The sequence below is a fragment of the Lemur catta genome, chromosome 12, assembly GCF_020740605.2.
Source record: "Lemur catta isolate mLemCat1 chromosome 12, mLemCat1.pri, whole genome shotgun sequence".
Taxonomy (NCBI): Eukaryota; Metazoa; Chordata; class Mammalia; order Primates; family Lemuridae; genus Lemur; species Lemur catta.
In genome coordinates, this window is record NC_059139.1 from 78,615,500 (window position 1) to 78,637,712 (window position 22,213).

Genomic DNA, 22,213 nt, shown 5'->3' on the forward strand with positions numbered 1-22,213 from the left:
TTTGATCCCCTCCCGGCAACCCCCCACCTACCTTCCTCTCAACTTGTTCTTTTCTTAGTGTTTCCCTTTTTAGTAAATGGTCACTGCCATTCACCTAGTTGCTAATTTGCTACATGCAGCAAAGCATGTAGAAAGTCATCCTTGACTTTGCTCTCATACTCTGCATATAATCTATTAGCAAATCCTGTTGGCTTTACCTTCTAAAATAAATCCTGAATATGACCACATTTTACTGCCCCTACTGCTGCCATCCTAGTCCAAGCCAATATTTCTCTCCTGGGTTATTGCAGTAGCCCACTAACTGCTTCTGTTCTTACATTATTGTAGTCTGTTCTCTATAGAACAATCAGATCGATCGTTTCAGAAAGAAAGTTGGATCATGTCACTTGCCAGTTTTCAACTCTCCCAGGCTTCCCATTACACTGTGAATAAAAAAAACTCCTGAGCCGGGTGCTCCTGTAGTCCCCAGTTACTTGTGAGGTGGAGGCAAGAGGATCGCCTGAGTCTAGCCTGGGCAACATGGGAGACTCCATCTCTGCAAAAAAAAAAAATTAAAGTTCTTTTCATGATTGGGTCTCTGGCTGCCTTTTTGATCTCATTTTCTGCCACACTATTGTTCATGCCGTAGGCACACTTGTCTCCTTACTGTTCTTTATATGTACTGACATATTCCCATCTTTGGGCCTTTGTTTTGTTGTTTCCTATGCCTGGAAAACTGTCCCCCAGATACTCATACGGCCCAATGCTTACTTCCTTTAGGTCCCTGCTTACATATTGCATTCTCAGAGAGGGCTTTTTTGATCACCTTACTAAAATTGTACCCTTTTCTCACTATTTCTCTTTACCCTGCTTTATTACCCTTTATTGTACTTTTATTAACTGATATCATATATTTTTTATTTTTTATTACCTATCTCATCTACTAGAATATAAGCTACACGAAGGCAGAAACCTTGTCTCTTTTACTTTTCTTATCTCTGTATCCCCAGAGGTTCATAGTAAGTTCTGAAAAATATTTGTTGAATAATGATACTACTTTTAAGCATCTTTACCAAGTGGTAATTTGTTTGAACATGTTTAGTGACAGGAAGATCAATACCTTTCTTGAGGATATTCTTTTGAATTTGGATTGTTTTAATTGTTAATTTTTTAATATTTTGAAGTGAAATCTAACTATATAACTTCTGCCTTTTTTTGCTGCTGGAGTGATAATGAAGAGATTCAGTATGTATTTATGCCTGAAAGACTTCTAGGTTTTTTGTTTACTGGACTCACTATATCTATTATTTCTGTTCTTCTTTAACATAACATGGTATATGGTTCTTCCTGCCTTGGTCCACCTTCTGTGGACATATTCTATTTTATCCTTTTGAAGAGCATTGGTGTCCATTTCTGAGTATTAATCTCTTAGTGACCATCTTAAGATAGCGTACGTCTATTAACCTAAAAGCCTCTACTCTTCGCTTAGATTAACTCAGCCTGTCGTCTGTATAGCTCTTTGCCAACCCCATTGTCTTACTGATTCATTTTGTCTTTGAAACTCTTAGTTATTTTTTACCATGTGATTTTATTAAAGTAATCCCTGTATCATGTACTTGTGGTTTTGAGTTTTTTGGCTTGAGACATTCTATTAATTTAAAGGAATAAGTCCTTTAAAATTTTATCTTAGGCCGGGCGCAGTGGATCACGCATGTAATGCTAGCACTCTGGGAGGCCGAGGCGGGTGGATCTTTCAAGGTCAGGAGTTCAAGACCAGCCTGAGCAAGAACGAGACCCCGTCTCTACTAAAAATAGAAAGAAATGATCTGGCCAACTAAAAATCTATATAGAAAAAATTAGCCAGGCATGGTGGCGCATGCCTGTAGTCCCAGCTACTCTGGAGGCTGAAGCAGTAGGATCGCTTAAGCCAAGGAGTTTGAAGTTACTGTGAGCTAGGCTGACGCCACGGCACTCAACTCTAGCCCAGGCAACAAAGCAAGACTCTGTCTCAAAAACAAACAAACAAACAAATAAAATTTTATCTTATAGATTTGGCCCATTCTTTCTGCTTAACAACTTTTTTTTAAAGTTCTGATTGTTATCTATTATATTAATAAGCTTTCTCATTTTATTAATTTGAGGAGCCTGGGTCAGCGACCAAGCATGTGGTATGCTACAAGAGGGTTTAGGTCAATATTTGGGTGTGAATGTTCAAGCAGTTATAATCTTATACATCTTCTAGTCTAACAGACCTCTTAAGAAATAAATGAGAATCTTTTGTCATTTCTTGTTCTTTGTAATTGTATTTTAGCTTCTCTTGATCTACTTTTTTAAAGCTCATCATTCATTTTTTGAAAAATAATTGATCTGCATTTTGAAAAGTAATTTTTTGCATTTGAAAGTGTAGATATTTATTCATTTCCAGTTTTCTGGCATTCATTCTGTTATTTTAAAAAATATTTACTTTGGAGAGTTTAGCAGTCTTACTTGAAAATTAATAGATTAACTCGAACTCTGAGACTTGTTACTTTAAAATATTTATGGTTCTCTTCTTGATTTTTTTTTTAGCGAACACTAGACTATTACTTCAATAATGGTCATCTTGTGGACCCAGGTCTCTTCTCTCCTCTTATGTATAGTTTATGCATTTCCCTCAGTTCAGTATTCTGATATCCTAAACCATGTGAGGAAAACTAAAATATTATGGTAGCTCTATAAACAGTTTTTTCACTTCCCATCTTTTTATTTCTTTTCTAAAAAATATCAACTCTTAATTGGCACCAGAGTTGAAAATACTTCCTGTGATTCAGGAAACCATGGCCATCACAGGTTTCCTTTTAGTACCATCATTTTCCCTATGTGATCCTGTAGAAGCAGCTAGTAATTAGTAAGACTAGACATTCTCTGTCATATTCCTATATGGTCATATTTCATATACTAGTCATCTATTTTTGCATCACAAATAATTCCAAAATTTAGCAGCCTAAAACATTTATTATCTCAAATCGTTTCTGAGAGTCAAGAATCTGAGAGGAGCTCCAGGTTTCTTATGAGTTTGCACTTAAGCTAGTGGTAGAGGCTGTAGTCATCTGAAGGTTTATTGGGGCTGGAGGATCTGCATTCAAGAAGGCTCACTTACATGGCTTTTGGTAAAGAGGCGCCTTAGTTTGTTGCTGACTATTGGCAGAAGGCCTCAGTTACTTGCCATCTGGTCTTTTCCATGGCATGGCAGCTGGCTTCTCCAAGAGTGAGTGATTAAACAGAGAAGAAGAATGAGCAAACAGGGAGCTGTAGTTACTTTTTATGACCTAGTCTCCAGAGTTGCATACCACCACTTCCATTTTATCCTGTTAATTAGAGTGAGTCACTTAGTCCAGTGCACATTCAAGGAGAAGGGAAGTAGGCTCCACCTCTTAAAGGGAGGAATATTAAAGACATTTTAAATTTCCACATTTATTCATACCCCTTTGCTCAAAATACACACAGTTTGGTACTATTTTCCAAGGCCATGAATTGAATAGTCACTTAAAGTAGTAACTCTCATGGAGTATGTACAGATCATAATCAATTATAGACCTCTTTAAAAATGCCTGACCATCCCAGACCTACTGAGTCTGAATCTAGGAATAAGGCATGGCTATCTGCAAAAAACAAACAACTCCTCCAAAAAAAAAAGCAAAATAAAAAATAAAAATACATGCCATCATGTATTTTTCTTTGGCTTTCTTCAAGAGAAGCCGTTATCAATATTAAGAAGAAAGCCATTGTATTTTCGAACCTGTAGGATGTACAAAACCAAGTGTGAACCCTAATGTAAACTGTGGACTTTGGGTGATGATGCATTAATATAGGTTCATCAGTTGTGACAAATGTTTCACTCTGGTGGGAGATGTTGATAATGGGGGAGGCTATGCATGTGTAGGGGTAGGTGGTATATGGGATATCTCTGTATCTTCCTCTCAGTTTTGTTGTAAATCTAAAACTTGTTCTAAAAAAACAAATTCTTTGAAAAAAAAATCCTGAGGTAATTCTCTTGTAAGTCCCCTCCCCACTTTAAAAAAACACTGATTAATATTGATAATGGATACCATGTTTTAGAGTATTATTAAATAATGAGGTAATTGAGTATACATACTGTATATGGAGAATTAAATTTTCCCTTTTGAGGTTATCTATTGAACAAGCCAATATCTAGGTTGAGGAAGATTATTTAAGGGTTCTGCAAGTTAGTAGCTTCCTTTTCTGTTTTAATTATATAGGTGAGCTTAAAACAGTTTAAACATGATCTTTCCTTCTCCTACCTTCCAACTATTGTCTCTATTGTATCCTATTTTTGTTAAGGGCATATCAATAACAGATTTCCTTGGATGATCTGAGTTAAGGGTTATATAATGCTGTTATCATGTACTTAAAGTGAACGAACAGTCCCAGGTTAATTCTTCTGGCACTCAATTCTGCCATTTAAATTAAAAAAAAAAATTAAAATTTTAAGTAGTTTGGAGATTTAAGTTTTATTTATCTCTTCCTTTTTTTTAGTTGATTACAGACATAGTGAAACCAGTGCAACAGCTCTGATGGTTGCTGCAGGACGAGGTTTTGCAAGTCAAGTAGAACAGTTAATTAGCATGGGAGCCAATGTCCATAGTAAAGCATCAAATGGCTGGTAATTTTAAACTGCATCCATTCTTTGTATATCTTTGTATAGCTACACATATCTTTTTTGATTTCTTGTGTTTATCTTTATAATTAAAAGCTATTGCTTAATAATTGCTGGTACATCTGTACTTTAATGGGTCAATAAATAATTTAGAGTGACTAGTTTTATAATTTTGAGAACATTTGTCTTCATTTGATATCTTTGAATTTTGGCAGGATGGCATTAGATTGGGCTAAACACTTTGGGCAGACTGAAATTGTGGATCTTCTAGAATCTTACAGGTAAAACTATATGATTTTTAATTAATCCTACCGTCTTTCTAAAAAGAGCTTAGTCATGTAAATCATGGAATATAAAAATATATGCTATTTATTGTCTCTTATCCAGAGATTTTTTTTTTGTAATTCTGAGGAATTTTTCCATTTGATTTTTTAAATATTTTTAATGAGATCTATCATCTTATAATATTTACCTTATTTTTTATTTTATTTTGAAAAATCAGAAGAGAGATTCCTAGTTAAATGTGGTAAATACAACACAAGTATTCATCTCTGCGTTTTTCTGAAACCTCACTAAAATGACAGTGAAGGAATATAAAAGGTATAAACTGACAAAGTCAAAGAACTGATGGAAGATGTTAATACATTTTTGAATGAAAGATTGCTAATTGATAAGTAACAATTGGCTTAACAGAACTAGGATAACTCACAGTGCCAATGAGAAACAAACTCATTTTAGCTTTGGAACTCCTTAGAGGCCCATTCAACTACCTTTGAATGAAGCAGTGAAAGAAAGGGCTAAAAAAAAAAAAATGCAGAATTGGTTGGTATTCTCTGTGATGAACTCCAAATCTCCTTCTCCCCTGCCATCAGGATGATATCCCTTCCCTACCTTGGCAGGAAATGGAAGTTTATTAAAAAATTAGCCATAGAGGCTTTGAACTTGGGTAATCAGGCACAGTGGGTGAGTGGGAGTGTGGTATCAAACAACAAAAAGGCTTAAGTGAAAGTTTATAGACTGAAAATTGAGATACCATTCACTCACTTCCTCGCTGTCCGCTGCCACCTTTTCCTATTTGAAGTTTATGTTCTTTGGCAGAAAACTGGAAAATTTCTTCCTGGAAAAATAGACCACGTGTAGAGAAAAGATTTAGAATTATAAGCAGTTTGGTGTTCCTTCAATGAAATGACTCTTTAGACCAGATAACTCACAGTCCCTACCTGTGCACATTGGTTCTTTACTCTTAAAAATGAACAAACTGCCAAGGATGGGTCACCAGGAATTTGAAGGGGAAAAGTACCAAGAAATCAAAACTGTAATAGAAGCCATTGCATTCATGAAACTAAAGTAGTATGTTATAAAAAAGGAACAGAATATAAATCTTTGTTCAGATTTCATCTTCATAAGGCCTACCCAAATTTACCTGATCCGATATTAAATCTACTACCCTGCACTGTTCATCCTTATTAAGCTGCTCTACTCTTTCTTTTTTCTTTCATCTGTAACCTCTACTATCCTCTGATATAGTATATAATGTACATATTTACTTTTTTCATTGGTTCATTATCTATCTCTTCTCTCCACTAGAATTTAGTAAGCATCTTGTTTCCTTTGTTCAAGAACAATGCCTGGATATAGATGTTCAGTGAATATTTGTTGAATGAATAAATAAACAAGAAAGAACTCTTGTAAATTAACAATATGATAGCACAAAAAAATTCAAAAGTGTTGCAAGTAAAGTTGAGAAAATTGCTTACAAAATAGGAAAGATAGGAGATGAAAAATCATAGAAAAAAGATAAGAAAATTTGCTTCCTATGTACCCTTTATTAGGAAACTGTTAGAGAATGTGCTCCACATAAAAGAGGAAGTAAAAAAAAAAATGGAGAACAACATCGTAGATATGACTTAGGGGATAGGTGAAAGGAATGCTCAGGGTGTTGTTACAGAGGAGTATTATGATAACAGCTGTTATCATAGGCCTGGTTCCTTAATGGAGGGAGATCTCTAAGGGGGAAAAAATTACCTGGCATTTTTGATTATATTAAAAAGCTTTACAAATCTGTTGGAGAATTTGGAAAGATTAGTTACCAGTTCACAGAAAACTAAGCAAATAAAAATTAGACAGTAATTACTCTGGGAAAAGCAAAAAATGGTAGAAGAAAGGAGGTATAATCACTGTTCACTATTTGGTTAAGCAGTAAATGTTTACACAGTCAAAATAAAGGCTGAGTGAGGATTTAATGAACATTGTAGGAAACAGTATAGGTTGAAAGTATAGGGAAGTGGGGGTGGTGACCTCATTTTTCATTGATTGGAGGTTCACACATAATGACTAAATTGTTAAACCAATAAATAGCAGATGATGTATGTTGTGTGGATATATGGCAGTAAATGCTAAAAGAAATGGCTAAAACAATTGGAAAAAGGTCCTAGTCAGTGTGACTAGGGATTTTTGTTATAACTTCTATAAAACCATTTGTTTATTAACACTGTATATGTATTACTTTGATTTTTTTAAAAAGAGAAAAATCAGAAGGGCAATACTTTAAAAATCCTATAAACTAATTATCTGTTAGATACTTAAGAGATTTTGGATACACTTAGGTTAGATATTTACATAAATTATGTAGATTTTAGATTAGATATTTAAATACAACTTTAAGTATTTAATGTATTTTAAAATATATGGTTTTCAACCTATAAGAGTCTCAAAAAGAAAAAAAATGGAGTCTGAAGTTAAAATGTATTAGAATATCTATTATTCAAGAACATAAAAAATAATTTATTTGACCAGGGTTTTTGTACTTAATTCTATATATGTAGTGTCAGACAGAAGAAATAAATGTTTGAAGTGTGAAATTAGTTGTGTCATTGAGTCTCAAAATTCTTGGTAGGTCCAAATGCTATTTCTGATATAGTTTGTTTTGTATCATTTCAGTAATAGCACCTAGAACTTGGCAATCCTTTTAGTGTTAACACTTTGAATGTTCAAGACATTCTTATGGTGTTAAGTAAATCTCAGTAGACACTATCATGACATTATCAATTATAAATTTCAAGTATTTAAAATTAAGTATATTGTTTGCTAGGTTATTGATAATTGATATATAAAGTTTATAGCTTTAAATAGAGATACAGTGTCTTCTTCATTTACCTTCATTTAAGAAACAATAAACTTAAAATGTTTTAAAGTGGTCTTGAGGGCTGGGTGTGGTGGCTCTGCCTGTAATTCTAACACTTTGGGAGGCTGGAAGATCACTTGTGGCCAGGAGCTCAAGACCAACCTGGACAACACAGTTAGACCATCTCTACCAAAAAAAAAAAAAAAAATTAGCCAGGTGTGGTGGCACGTGCCTCTAATTCTGGCTACTTGGCAGCCTACACCAGGGGGATTGCTTGAGATGAACAGTTTGAGGTTGCAGTGAACTATGATGACACTCTAGCCTGGATGACAGAGCAAGACCCTGTCTCAAAAAAAAAAAAAAAAAAATTTAGATCTTGACATTCAAAATATCAAAATACAGCAATTATAAGGTTATATAAGATTAATATTTTCCCTGTTGAAAACAATCTTATGTTATTTTTCTGCTAAGCTCTTTTTAAAAAAGACTGGGCTGAACTGAACTTCCTAGAAATCCTATTAATTACTAGTGCTGGCATTAGTTTATATTTTTACATACAGGATGAAGAAGCAAGGCAGTTTCAGTAATTTATGCTGATTCTGGCTTTTGGAAAATAGCATAATCAACCTATTTTTAGTATAGAATTACCTAATAGTCATGTTAAGCTGGTATCCAATGAGTTTTTTTTAATGTGGACTATTCATCAGAATGTTCTTTGTAACAGTGAACAATTAGAAAAAACCTATTTTGAAAATATAAATGATGACCAGAAGTTCCTGGTTTTTAACAGTTTTGTTGAGATATAATTCACATACCATATAATTCACCCATTTAAGTGCACAATTCAATGATTTTTTGAATCAGGCTACAGTGTCATCATAGTTCACTGCAACCTCAAACTGTCCAGCTCAAGCAATCCTCCTGGTGCAGGTTTCCAAGTAGCTAGGATTAGAGGCATGTGCCACCACACTCAGCTAATTTTCTTTTTTTTTTTGTGGAGATGGTGTTATGCAATCATCATCACTGTCAATTTTTGAATAGTTTCATCACCACAAAAAGAAACCAATACCCATTAACTGTCACTCCCTATTTCCCCCAACCCTCCCAGTTCTAGGCCAACCACTAATCTACTTCCTGTTTCTATAGATTTGTCTATTCCGGACATCTTGTATAAATGTATTCATGTGGTGTATGGTCTTTTGTGATTGGCTTCTTTCACTTTGCATAAAAGTTTCATCCATGTTCTGACATTTTTTAAAAATGACAATGATATTTCATTCTATGGATATGTCAGGTTTCAGTCTGAAACCATTGGTTCTTGGAGCGCTCATGGCTGAAGAATGACCAGACATGCCAAAGTTAGGCAAGCATGAAAATGAGGTTTATTGAGGGAGAAAGATAGAATGATAGGGCAAGAGCAAGATATAGGTTTACAGAGCATGGTACATACGCCATGGATGATGACTGGACCCATTGTTGCAGCTGGGCAGGCCACAGGGAGGGCAAAGAGAGAAAGCTTGGCTGTGGTCTGCATCTTATTTTACAGTGTCTGGGTAGGGACCTCCCTTGTGGTTCAGAGGTCACCATGGAACCACTTTGATTAGACAGTTGGGAGTCACATGACCTGAGCCTTAACTGCACATGTTGGTTCTAGGTCACTTTCTGGACTTTATGGTAACCATGTGGCTTGGCCCATGGGTTAGAGAGTCCTCTGCATTCTTTTTCAGCTGGCGTGCCAAGTTCTGATTGACAGATTTGTAGAGTAGTCTCTCTTCCCCCAGGTATGGAGAATCAGGGTTTGGCAGGACCAAGATGGGGGCACCAGCACCCATTTTCGTCCCTAGGAGATTGGGAATCCCTCACCATCTACCTAACAAATATACCACAGTTTGTTTATTTGTTGGTCAATTGATGAACATTTGGGTTGTTTCCACTTTTTGACTATTAGGAGTAATACTGGTGTGAACATTTGTGTACACATTTTTATGTGGATATAATTTTTCATTTCTCTTGTATATACACCTAGAAATGGAATTGCTAGGGTATATAGTAACTATACTTTTAACCTTTTGAAGCACTGCCACATTGTTTTCCAAAGTGGTTTCGCCATTTTATATTCCTACCAGCAGTGTAAGAGAGTTCTAATTTCTCCACACCCTCTCCAGCACTTGTTATTATCTGTCTTTTTGATTGTAGTCATCCAGTGAGTGTGAAGTGGTGTTTCACTGTGGTTTTGATTTGCATTTTCCTGATGACTAACGATGTTGAACATCTTTTCATGTGCTTATAATAAGGCCATTTGCATATTTACATTGGAGAACTGTCTTCAGACTGTGTTTTTCTAAAAGAATTCATTACCAAATTTTATTTTGTGCCCCAAATAACCAAAACATGAATTATGTTATAGCTAGGAAATAAAATGTCACTTAACTCTCTTTAAGTGTACATTGGAAATTTGAAGAAGGACATAAATGGGAATCATTGGCCTTTAAGGGTGATTCTTTTGAATGGAAATTGACTTGGTCTTTTTTTTCAGTGCTTCACTGGAATTTGGAAATCTTGATGAAAGTTCTCTGGTTCAAACAAATGGGAGTGACCTCAGTGCTGAAGATAGAGAGCTCCTGAAAGCTTATCATCATAGTTTTGATGATGAAAAAGTAGACTTGGATTTAATCATGCATCTTCTATACAATATCTGCCATAGTTGTGATGCTGGTAAATATCGTCTAAAAGGACTGGAACAAAATATATACTTCGATTTCAAAATTAATATTTTGAGTGTACAAGTTTTTATATAATTGTATTGATAGTATTGTGTGAATGATCTTTTGTCATTTTGTAAGTATGATAGTTTACCAGTACTCAAAAACACATGGTAGTAGGTTCTTATAATGGTTTCTGTTGTTTGCCTGTGTTTTCACAATGAAATTTAGTATTAAAAAGTCATTCTTCCCCAAGGTGCAGTATTAATTTTCCTACCTGGATATGATGAAATTGTTGGACTGAGGGATCGAATCCTGTTTGATGACAAGCGGTTTGCTGACAATACACATAGGTAAAAGCTAAAGCTTTATATTTATTGCTTAAAATAACTAATAGGTACTATACTATATCTTCTCTTTCAATTATCAACAGATATCAGGTCTTTATGCTTCATTCAAATATGCAAACATCTGATCAAAAGAAGGTATTAAAAAACCCACCTGCAGGTGTTCGAAAAATAGTAAGCTTCATAAAATCTTCTTTTTAAAATTTTTATTAGTCATTGATTCTGTTTTCATATTAACTTTAAAGTAATATCCTATTGCAGATCCTTTCCACCAATATTGCTGAAACCAGCATCACAGTCAATGATGTTGTCTTTGTTATTGATTCTGGTAAGGTGAAAGAGGTATGTATGGTTAAGTTGTATTTTTACTTAAATGAAGGTTAAGTTCCATTCCAACAAATAGTTTTATAAAAAGAATTCACTTTAATGGAAAATTTCTGCTTATAGATTTACTTTAGCATAGTAAATGTTCATTTCACTAAAGTAAATATTCTACCTTAAATAATTCAGTATATAGAATCAATTTTGTTTTAACAAATGATATAAAAAATTTGGCTTCTGCTCACCAAATACTAGGAAGAATGTAAAGCATTTGGCTAGTTATAGTGAAGATTTTGTCACACAATATGGGAATTAGATTGCATATTTTGTGTATTTTTCTCCTACACGTGGTCATGGACCATGTCCTTCTTGTTCATTGTTATAACTTTAGTACCTCACATATAGTAGATGTTCAAAAGATATTTAGTTCAAGAAAACCGTGCTGAAAGAAAGCAAACAAATATATAAACCAGGGGTCAACAAACTATAGCCAGCAGCCAAACTGGAGTCATCACCTGCTTTTGTAAAAAAAAAAAAAAGTTTCATTAGCACGCAACCATATCTACTCTTTTACCTTATGTCTATGACTACTTTCACACTTATAGTGGCAGATTCCAGTAATTGCAACAGAGACCCTCTCAAAGCCTAAAATATTTTACTATTTGGTCCTTTATAAAATCAGTATGTCAACCCCTGATACTCAAAAAGGGCAGCATTTATGATATTTCCTTTGAGTATTGGAATGGCTATCAATGTTCCATGCCCCTAACTTTTGGTAGATGCATTCACTGAAAGAATGAAAATGATAGAGGTTATTGATTTTTCAAGGGAAGAGATACTATTCATGTGTGGAAAGTAAATTTTATCTGTTCAGTGGATATAAGTGATCATTTTGAATGTGAAAAAAAATTAATTGCTTTATAATCTTTGAGTGTAATTTAAAGGAATATTTTACAGTAAATAAAATTTTATTATAAAATTTGGCCATATGCATTATAGTTGGATACTATAAAGGTGGGATAAATTTTAATTTTTTATAATAGGACAGTAATGAGTATTATCACTAAAAATCTGAATGGTGAGCCAATTCAGATTTTATTGCCCTAAAATTACCTAAAGCAGATGAGGTGAGTTTTGAATATTTTGGAAATTAATTCCTTTAGGTGTTATTTATCAAGTATACCATGATTTAAACATGAATAGCATCAAAAGTTATTTTACATACAAAATTGACAAATGTAACATTATTTAAAAAACTAAGCAGCGTGTTTTCTAAAAATCTTTTAATTAAACTATTATGAGGACATTTTATTTGTTCTATATAGTTATTTTATGAAGGGGAAAGTGTAAGTCACTGAACGATGGAAGTGTATATTCTAGTTAAGCATATATTTCCTTAAAATATTTCTGTAACAGTAAATTTACACTTTAGGTTCTTTGAGGAAGTATAGGGGTAGTGCTTTTTTTTTTTTTAACTTTCTCTGTAACATTCAGGATAGGCTAACTTGCTAGTAGCTCAGCAGGAGTTCAAGTGGAAGGGGTTAAAAATCTTCACTTTGGGATAAGATTAGTGATTGTTGTTATTCTTACTCTTCTAGGTCAGTTCCCTGAAAAGTATTTCAGAAACTGTCTTTCCCTATTCCCCACAATGATGTAAATCTGATAGAGAAATTATCTCAAGAGAATAGATCAGTTCTCTCCAGTCTCTCAATGTCTTAGGAGAAGTGGCTGTCATTATCCAACTATAGCAGAGAGCAACAAATAGTTCAGCAAAGCACAGAATAGGAAAGTTTTATAGCTCTTTTGAGTTTAGTTTTTTTGTTTTTTTCCCCTTAGAATATTTGTAACCTGAAAATCTGGATTTTTTAACAAATCACTACTTTGTTGTAATTATTCTATCAGGAGGGGACTTTAAGTTAAACTTGTCATGTTAAAATATGTTGATAACATTGTTTGCTGTTTCCTTTTAAATACCTTTTATGTTTTAACATAAAGATTTAAATATTACAGAAATCCTTTGATGCACTGAATTTTGTTACAATGTTAAAAATGGTGTGGATTTCCAAAGCTAGTGCCATACAGCGAAAAGGCAGGTAATGTATATTCAATGTACTTTCATTCAATTGCCTATAAAATGGAAACATTTTCATATGTATTATATGTTTATTTTATATCCAACTGTCTATAAAATGTTTTCACATTAGTTGTAATTTTTATATTATTTTTGCAAAGCAGAACATTTCATTTTTTAAAAGTTGAATTTAGGTTATGTTAAAATTAAAAACTTTTGCCTAGTATAATCCATACTCAGAAGATGTGAGGAGTTTAAAAAGTAAAAGCAAAAGTTCTAAACATTTGCAATATGGGACAAAGGGCTAATTTTCTAATTATACAAGAAGAGCTCTTTAAAATCATATAAAGACTAGAAATCCAGTTAAAATGTATAAAGGACATAAATAGGCAGTTTACTAAAATAAAGAACATGCATGTCCTGTTAATACAATAATCTCACATGTAGCATTTCATATATACCAAAATAAATGCAGATTAAGGAGGTACTATTTTTTGCTTATCAAACTGGCATTTGTTGAAAATGCTTACACGCAACATAATGGCAAAAACATGGGCCAATTGACTTTCATGTTTTGCTGATGGGAGTCTAGATTGATGTGATTTCTTCAGAGGGTAATTTGAAACTGTATCCAAATCTGCCCTTTATGGATTCCACTTATAATTTATCCTGTGTATACTTGCATGTGTGTGCTTAAAAATGTTCTTTACGGCATTGTTTGTAATAATGAAAAGTCTGGGAACAGTATACTGTCCATCATTGTGAAGTGATTAAATAAATTATGTTAATAGCTGCACAGTGGCATTCTAGGTAGCTTTAAAAGGGCAAGATGTAGATCTATGTGTTCTTATGTGGGATGAGTTTTCAGGATATATGTATTTTTTAATATATTTTTTAAATTTTAGAATATATAAATTTAGAATATATAAATTTTAGAATATACAAACATTTTGGTTACCTAAATTGCTTTTGTACCATTTGAGTCAAAGTTATAAGTATGTCCATCACTCAGATTGTGTGCATTGTACCTGATAGGTGTGAATTTACGCCTCCCCACCTACCCCCTCCGACTTATTGGATTTCTGGTGAATGTTATTTCCATGCACATAAGTGTTAATCAATTAGTTCCAATTTAATGGTGAGTACATGTAGTGTTTGTTTTTCCATTCTTGTGATACTTCACAAAGAAGAATGGTCTCCAATTCCATCTAGGTTAATACAAGAGGTATTAGTTCACCCTACTTTTTTATGGCTGAGTAGTACTCCATGGTATACATATACCACGTTTTATTAATCCCCTCATGTATTGGTGTGCACTTGGGTTGTTTCCACATCTTTGCAATTGTGAATTGTGCTGCTACAAACATTTGAGTACAGTGTCTTTTTTATAGAATGCCTTTTTTTCCTTTGGGTAAATACCCAGTACTGGGATTGCTGGATCAAATGGTAGCTATACTTTTAGCTCTTTGAGGTATCTCCATACTACTTTCCATAGAGGTTGTACTAGTTTGCGGTCTCATCAACAGTGTATGAGTGCTTGCATCTCTCCACATCCATGCCAACATTTGTTAGGATATATTGTTAATTAAATAAAGTAAGGTGTAGTACATGCATCTGGTAGTCTTGTGTTAAAAAGATTTTTATATGTTTATGTATTTAGACAGACATGCATTCAGAAGTCTGGGAGTACCATTAAAAAACAATTAATGGTTGTTGACTCTCAGAAGGAGGTTTTTGTAGGTTTTTGGAGAAAGGAGATTTTTATTTGTTTTGTATTTTGGTTTTTTATTATATGCTTGGGTTACTTTTTCATTTTTAAAAAGGTAAAATTAAAAAGTATAATTTTTCAGTAATTAATTTCTCTTGGCTTTTAACTGGCAAGAAAACATCAAAATGCTGACTTTAAAAGAATTTCTTACATACTGAAGACTCATAATGCATCATTTCTGTACTTTGTAACTCCACAGAATGCCCCTGAGGGCTTTGTTGTTACTGTGTCATTTGTTCTCTAATGACCAAGTGTGGCTTGATACATTGAGCTGGACTTACATGCTGTTAATAGTATGTTATTAGACATAAAGATCAGAAATTGTAGAAATTTTCATTGTCATTTTTTCAACAAATATTTATTGAAAGCCTTCACTGTACAAATGTTGTTATGGATACAGTAATGAGTAAACTATAGTCTGATGGGTACAGTTGGAGGTGGGGCAAATGTTGCAGTCTATGTTGGAGTCCAGTAAATTAACCAATTTTAATACAAACAAATATGAGCAAGAAAGAATAAACATCAAATTTATAGTGAAGCTTGGGTAGGAGAATGGTGAAATTATTGATGCTTTATGAAAAGTTTAGAAGGACAATGTCCCAAAGAAAGCAGTTTACAAATGCATAACTCATTTTAAGAAGGGATGAGAGGATGTTGAAGATGAAGCCCTCAGTGGCAGACCATGCACATAAATTTGTGAGGAAAAAATTAATTTTATTTGTGCCCTAATTGAGGAGTACTGCTGATTAACAGCAGAAATAATAGCCAACACTATGGACATCTCAGTTGGTTTGGCTTACACAATTCTGACTGAAAAATTAAAGTTAAGCAAACTTTCTACTTGATGGGTCCCAAAACTGTTATGCTCAGATCAGCTGCAGATAAGAGTAGAGCTTTCAATGGAAATTTTAAATAAGTGGGATCAAGATCTTGAAGCATTTTCTTTGAAGAATTGTAACCAAAAGATCAAACGTGGCTTTACCAATATGATTCTGAAGACAAAGCATAATCAAAGCAATGGCTACCAAGAGGTGGAAGTGGTCCAGTCAAAGCAAAAGCTGGTCACAAGGCAGCTTTTGCCTATTGACTTTCTTTAGAGCCAAAGAACAATAACATCTGCTTATTATGAGAATATTTTGAGAAAGTTAGCCAAAGCTTTCACAGAAAAACACCCAGGAAAGCTTCACAAAAGACTTTTTTTTTCCCACCCTGACAATGTTCCTGCTCATTCCTTTCATCAAATAAGGGCAATTTTTTAAGAGTTTCTGTGGGAAATCGTTAGGCATCTGCCTTATAGTCATGATTTGGTTCCTTGTGACTTCTTTATGTTTCCTAATCTTAAAAAAATCTTTAAAGAGCACTCATTTTTCTTCAGTTAATAATATAAAAAAGACAGCATTGACATTGTTAAATTCCCAAGACCCTCAGTTTTTTAGAGGTGGACTAAATGGCTGGTATCATTGTTTACAGAAGTGTCTTGACCTGGATGGCCCTTATAATGAGAAATAAAGTTTATATTTTTTATTTTTTATTTTTATGTTTTAATTTCATTTCTCCTTGAACTTTTTGAAGTTCCCTCATATTTGATGAAGGAAGGAGTGGTCCAATAATGTCAGCTTTTGTAGCTCTTATCACATTGTGTTACAGTTACGATTGCCTTTCTGGATTGTGAGCTCCATGAAGACAGAGATATTTTGACATCCCTGTTACTTAGCATATTCAGCCCTGCCATTAGCTGATACAGAAACTTTGAGTGATTTTAAGAGATTGCTTTTCTTCAAGGTATTTTTCTGCTACTTCCATAAAATTATACAAGTTTCTATGATAATGGGATAAATGACACTCCCTTTGAGTTGTGTAATGCACAATTTGTACAACTCTGATTACTGGTCCTAAACACAGTGCTTGAAATCAGCTCAGTAAAATTGATTGAATTTAATTACCAAATATTTTTTCATGCTTTGTTTTTTACTTCCTTTCATATGTATGTCTTTTCTTTCTTTTCTTTCTTTCTTTCTTTTTTTTTTTTTTGAAACAGGATCTTGCCTCTGTCTCCTAGGCTAGAGTGCTTTGGCATTATCACAGCTCACTGCAACCTCAAACTCCTGGGCTCACCCGATGCCTCTGCCTCAGCCTCCCAAGTAGTTGGGACTACAGGCATATACCACTATGCCTAGATAATTTTTCTATTTTTTTGTAGAGATGGGGTCTCACTCTTGGTGAGGCTGGTCTTGAACTACTGGCCTCAAGCAGTCCTCCCTCCTTGGCCTCCCAGAGTGCTAGAATTAGAGGTGTGAGCCACCATGACCAGCCTATTATTTCTTTTGACTTTTACCATAACCCTAGAAGGTATATCAGGTAGGTGTCGTTCGTGAATCTCACTCTATATATGAAATAATTGAGTCTCACATAGGTGAAATGCGTTCCAAAAGAATTCATAGAGGATAAGTGACAGAATAAGGATTCAAACCCAAATGTCCTGATTCTGGTTCATTTTTCTGTCTCCTAAATCACATTACTTTTGTAGTTTCTTTATTATAACCTTTATTCCTTGTTTAAGTCTTAATCTTGTATTTTATTTTTAAGGGCAGGGCGATGTAGACCTGGAATTTGTTTCCGTCTGTTCAGTAGACTCCGATTTCAGAATATGTTGGAATTTCAGACTCCAGAACTTTTGAGAATGCCATTACAGGTAGAAACTTATTTAATTCTAAAAGGCTTTTTCGTAGGTGAGAGAGGAGGGGGGCCATTTGAACTGCTATTGATTGGACTTTAAAACAATATTTTTTAAAACAAAATTATAAAATACATACTATAGAGGGTGGCTATGTATATAACAGAATGATATTTTCTATACAAGAAAATTTAATTTATAAACCTTCAACATTTTAAAGAATTATTTGAATACATTTAAATTATGATGCAGTTTATATTTTTTAAGCAACATTTTAGGAGTCTCAACTACATCGTGTTCACCTTTTAAATTCTCAATAGGATTAGAAAACAAATGATTTAAGGTCCAAAAGATAATATCAAAATCTCAATTTAAGATGCTGAGATTACCTTGGTAGTTTTGGAACTGAGTTCACTAAGATTTTTCTGGCCTTTATTAATTGTTTTTCTTTAAGTTTTCTAACTTTATGGAACAGCCATTGTAGCTTCTAGGGAAAACTATCACAAGTGCATTAATTTGATTCTTTGGTGTGTTGGGCTAGATGCTGGCTTCCAAACCTTTAAAGAGACACGGTATCATATTTTTGACATCCATATACCTGAGACACTTCCCAATGTCTATATGCTATTTCCTGTTTCCACTGGGATAAAATTTAGAATTCTTAACAAGAACCTAAATTACCTGTTCCTGCCTTCATCTCCAGTTTTATTTCTTGCCATTTATCCTCTCTGCTCATACCAGTAGTTTTAATTTCTCAAGCACATCTTGTTTTCTTCTTCCTTGGGGCTTTCACATATGCCTTCCCCTATCCTTAGATTCCTTCCCCTTATTTCTTTTATAATTACTCCTACTCAATCTTTATATCTTAGTTTAAGTGTCATTTCCTCAGGAAAACTATCATTAACTGCCCATGGCCTTCTTCTCCTGCCCTTTCCTGAACTTGGTTAAATCTTGTTTTCTTCAGCTCCCTGTATCCTTCTTAGCACCTACCACAACTGTTTTGTTTTGTTTTTTTTTTTTTTTTTTTGGAGACAGAGAGTCTCACTCTGTTGCCTGGGCTAGAGTGCCGTGGCATCAGTCTAGCTCACAGCAACCTCAAATTCCTGGGCTCAAGCAATCCTCCTGCCTCAGCCTCCTGAGTAGCTGGGACTACAGACATGCACCACCATGCCCGGCTAATTTTTTCTGTATATTTTTAGTTGTCCAGATAATTTCTTTCTATTTTTTAGTAGAGATGGGGTCTCGCTCTTGCTCAGGCTGGTCTCCAACTGCTGACCTCAAGTGATCCTCCTGCCTCGGCCTCCCAGAGTGCTAGGATTACAGGCGTGAGCCACCGCGCCTGGCCACCACTTACCACAATTGTAATTAAGTAGTTAATTATGTAATTAGTTGTTTAAGGTCTGTTTTCCATACTACAGTGTAAACTCCATGAGTGGATACTTGTCCTCTTCTTTTTCTCCAACTTGCTGCATTGTGCCTTGCACCTAGGAAGCGCTTAAATACTTGTTGAATAGATAAAAGATTCTAGAATGTAGTAAGTATAAAGGGAAAAAAAGATTTAGTTTTTGGACAGGGACTCTGATTGTTATGTGTAAGAACTGTGTGAGGAGATGTTGACAATGGGGGCACTGGTAATCTTGATGAGTTCAGTTGATGAGTTCAGTTTCTGGCATCTAGGACAAGGTATAAGCTCATCTTTTATAAAGAGGCATTATTCCTTCTACTGTTCATACTAATCATAGACTCTACTAGTCTGAGTCTGGGAACTAGTTCTCATGATTTCTTTAAATATAAAAGTCAATATTATGATATTCTTAATTTTTCAAAATTATTTACTGTTTGGTTTATAGGAACTTTGTTTACATACCAAGCTGCTAGCCCCAGTTAATTGTCCCATCGCTGATTTCCTTATGAAAGCACCTGAACCTCCACCAGCTTTAATTGTAAGAAATGCTGTACAAATGCTTAAGGTTGGTGTCTTAACAGTTTTATTTTACCTGGCTTTTTAACTTGAAATTTAAACCGAATGAGAATATGTCTTAACTAATTTAGTACTTTTAACAAATTATCTTAAATGATCATGACTTTGAATAATATTTTTGTGGTAATTATGGTAAAAGAGTAGGTATAGTTCCTTTTAAAAATATGTTCTGGCAATAGCAAAAGAAAAAATATATATTCTTATTTCTTATGAATTTTTAAAAAGTATGTGATTGGGTTAAACATATTTTTTGCTCATGTCAAATTCTGTTCTGTATCCTTTTATTTAGACAATAGATGCAATGGATGCATGGGAAGATCTGACTGAACTTGGGTATCATTTGGCTGACTTGCCAGTAGAACCACATCTTGGTAAAATGGTCCTGTGTGCTGTTGTTTTAAAGTGTCTGGACCCCATCCTTACAATTGCCTGCACGCTAGCTTATCGAGATCCTTTTGTACTACCTACTCAAGCCTCTCAAAAACGTGCAGCTATGCTTTGTAGGAAACGTTTCACTGCAGGAACTTTCAGTGACCATATGGCACTTCTGAGAGCCTTCCAGGTACTATGTTGTTTTGTTTCTGAAAATGCTGCTGATTAAACACATTTCTGGGGCAAGTGTAGCAATTTAAAAAATAATAAATTGATAATTCCATTATGAAGTTATAATTTATAAATAGTCCCCAAAAATAACTTCTTGCTGTTAATATCTTAAAATTATTGGAGTTTTTCTCTACTTTGTTTTTTGCCCCCCATTTTCTCTTTATGGTAGGAATAATGTGTGTATGTGTGTATATATTTATTTATATTTATACTTGTATTTTTCTTAAATACCGAGTTTCTTATCTTTAGATCATGTTTTGGATAAGAAACACTCTAAAATTTTAGTTAAGAAACATTATCTATTAGAGTGTATAGAACAAAGCTTGGAAGAAAATTAATTTGAATTTAATATCCATTTATTGATTTCTTTTCTAGAGTACATTTTTTTCTTGTGTGCTCAAGACACTATCCTAAGAACTTAATTTATTTTTTATTTTTTTTGAGACAGAGTCTCACTCTGTTGCCCAGGCTAGAGTGCCATGGCATCAGCCTAACTCACAGCAACCTCAAACTCCTGGGCTCAAGCAATCCTTCTGCCTCAGCCTCCCGAGTAGCTGGGATTACAGGCATGCGCCACCATGCTGGGCTAATTTTTTCTATATATTTTTAGTTGTTTGGCTGATTTCTTTCTATTTTTAGTAGGGATGAGGTCTCACTCTTGCTCAGGTTGGTCTTGAACTCCTGAGCTCAAACGATCCACCCGCCTCGGCCTCCCAGAGTGCTAGGATCACAGGTGTGAGACACCGCGCCCAGCCCTAAGAACTTAATTTAATAAAGCAAAATGCAAAAATCACTTAAGACCTTTTTAGATAATAGCAGTGAGAAATTGAAGAAAGAGATAAATGGGAAAGAAATGATAAGGAAAGTGGGACTCTCTGAGGAAGAGAAATGAAATGTAATTTAGAAATTCAGCTAATGTGGGAAAGAATATGTTATTTCTCACAAAGGTAGACATTTTATTATCCTTAAGTCCTCTTGAATATAGGCTGTGCCTATACATTTTTTAAAAATCTAAATTTGTTTATGTAGAAAGTATTCTTTCAGGCATATAGGAATTTTTTGAGACATACATAATTTTTAAAAATAATTGCAAGCCCTTTTGTATTACTGAATAATGGATGATTCATTGTTCTTAATTGGCTGTATTAGATACCATATATTACAGTAGATTAGTTGAGTGATAGATAAGGAGAGGGAGATTTGGAGTAAATTCCTGTTTTTTGCTTTTTTCCTAGCTCTTTCAAAAGCAGAGAGAGTAAATTACTGCTCTGGTCTTTCAGTTATATTCCACAGAGAACCCATTTTCAAATGGGAGCTTTTTTTATACTGCATATAGGTGGTTTCTAGAGATCCTACTTTTCGTTCTCAGACAGATTACAAGGTTGATATAGAGATTATTTTTGGAGGCCTAGAGTGGCAGGATTCTTAGGTACAATTGTGTTATGATAGCTTAATTGAAAACTTTCTACACTTTTGTGGAATAAATTTAGCAGGTACATCTGAGAAGGTAAATATTTTTACATAGCTGGTCATTTAGGTTACTTGACACTTAGTTCTCATTGGGATTTTGTAAATTCAATGTCTTTCATAGAATTTGAGTATAAATTAACAAATTATAAATTTTTTGATTATAAAATCTTAGATTTTATGGAAAAATTAGAATAAGACTTGAGCTTCAGTAATTAGTGTAGTGTTTTCAGTTACTGCCTAAGAAGTAATATATATATATATTAATATCTAGTTATGTAATTATTTTTTTTATAGGCATGGCAGAAAGCACGAAGTGATGGGTGGGAGCGAGCCTTTTGTGAAAAGAATTTTCTTTCACAAGCTACCATGGAAATAATCATAGGCATGAGAACACAGTTGCTTGGTCAACTTAGAGCATCAGGTAAAGTTTTCCACCAAAGAACCTATTTATGCCACTGAGAGTGCCCTGCCCATACCTCATCGTATTTCTTGTGTTAACTGATGCCATCTCCTATT

The 22,213-nt window shown here is 34.2% G+C and overlaps 1 protein-coding gene across 2 annotated transcripts in view; it reads left to right on the plus strand.

Moving 5' to 3' along the window:
• The window catches only part of YTHDC2 (YTH domain containing 2), a 68,607-nt gene that overhangs the window by 25,836 nt on the left and 20,558 nt on the right, over positions 1–22,213 (plus strand). For both annotated transcript variants that reach the window (XM_045566241.1, XM_045566242.1), the window contains exons 11-21: positions 4,516–4,642; positions 4,852–4,917; positions 10,297–10,475; positions 10,719–10,815; positions 10,896–10,983; positions 11,071–11,151; positions 13,141–13,223; positions 17,556–17,661; positions 19,494–19,613; positions 19,914–20,186; positions 21,992–22,118. In XM_045566241.1, the coding sequence (XP_045422197.1) occupies positions 4,516–4,642; positions 4,852–4,917; positions 10,297–10,475; positions 10,719–10,815; positions 10,896–10,983; positions 11,071–11,151; positions 13,141–13,223; positions 17,556–17,661; positions 19,494–19,613; positions 19,914–20,186; positions 21,992–22,118 (1,347 nt within the window). The remainder of the gene's footprint in view (positions 1–4,515; positions 4,643–4,851; positions 4,918–10,296; positions 10,476–10,718; positions 10,816–10,895; positions 10,984–11,070; positions 11,152–13,140; positions 13,224–17,555; positions 17,662–19,493; positions 19,614–19,913; positions 20,187–21,991; positions 22,119–22,213) is intronic.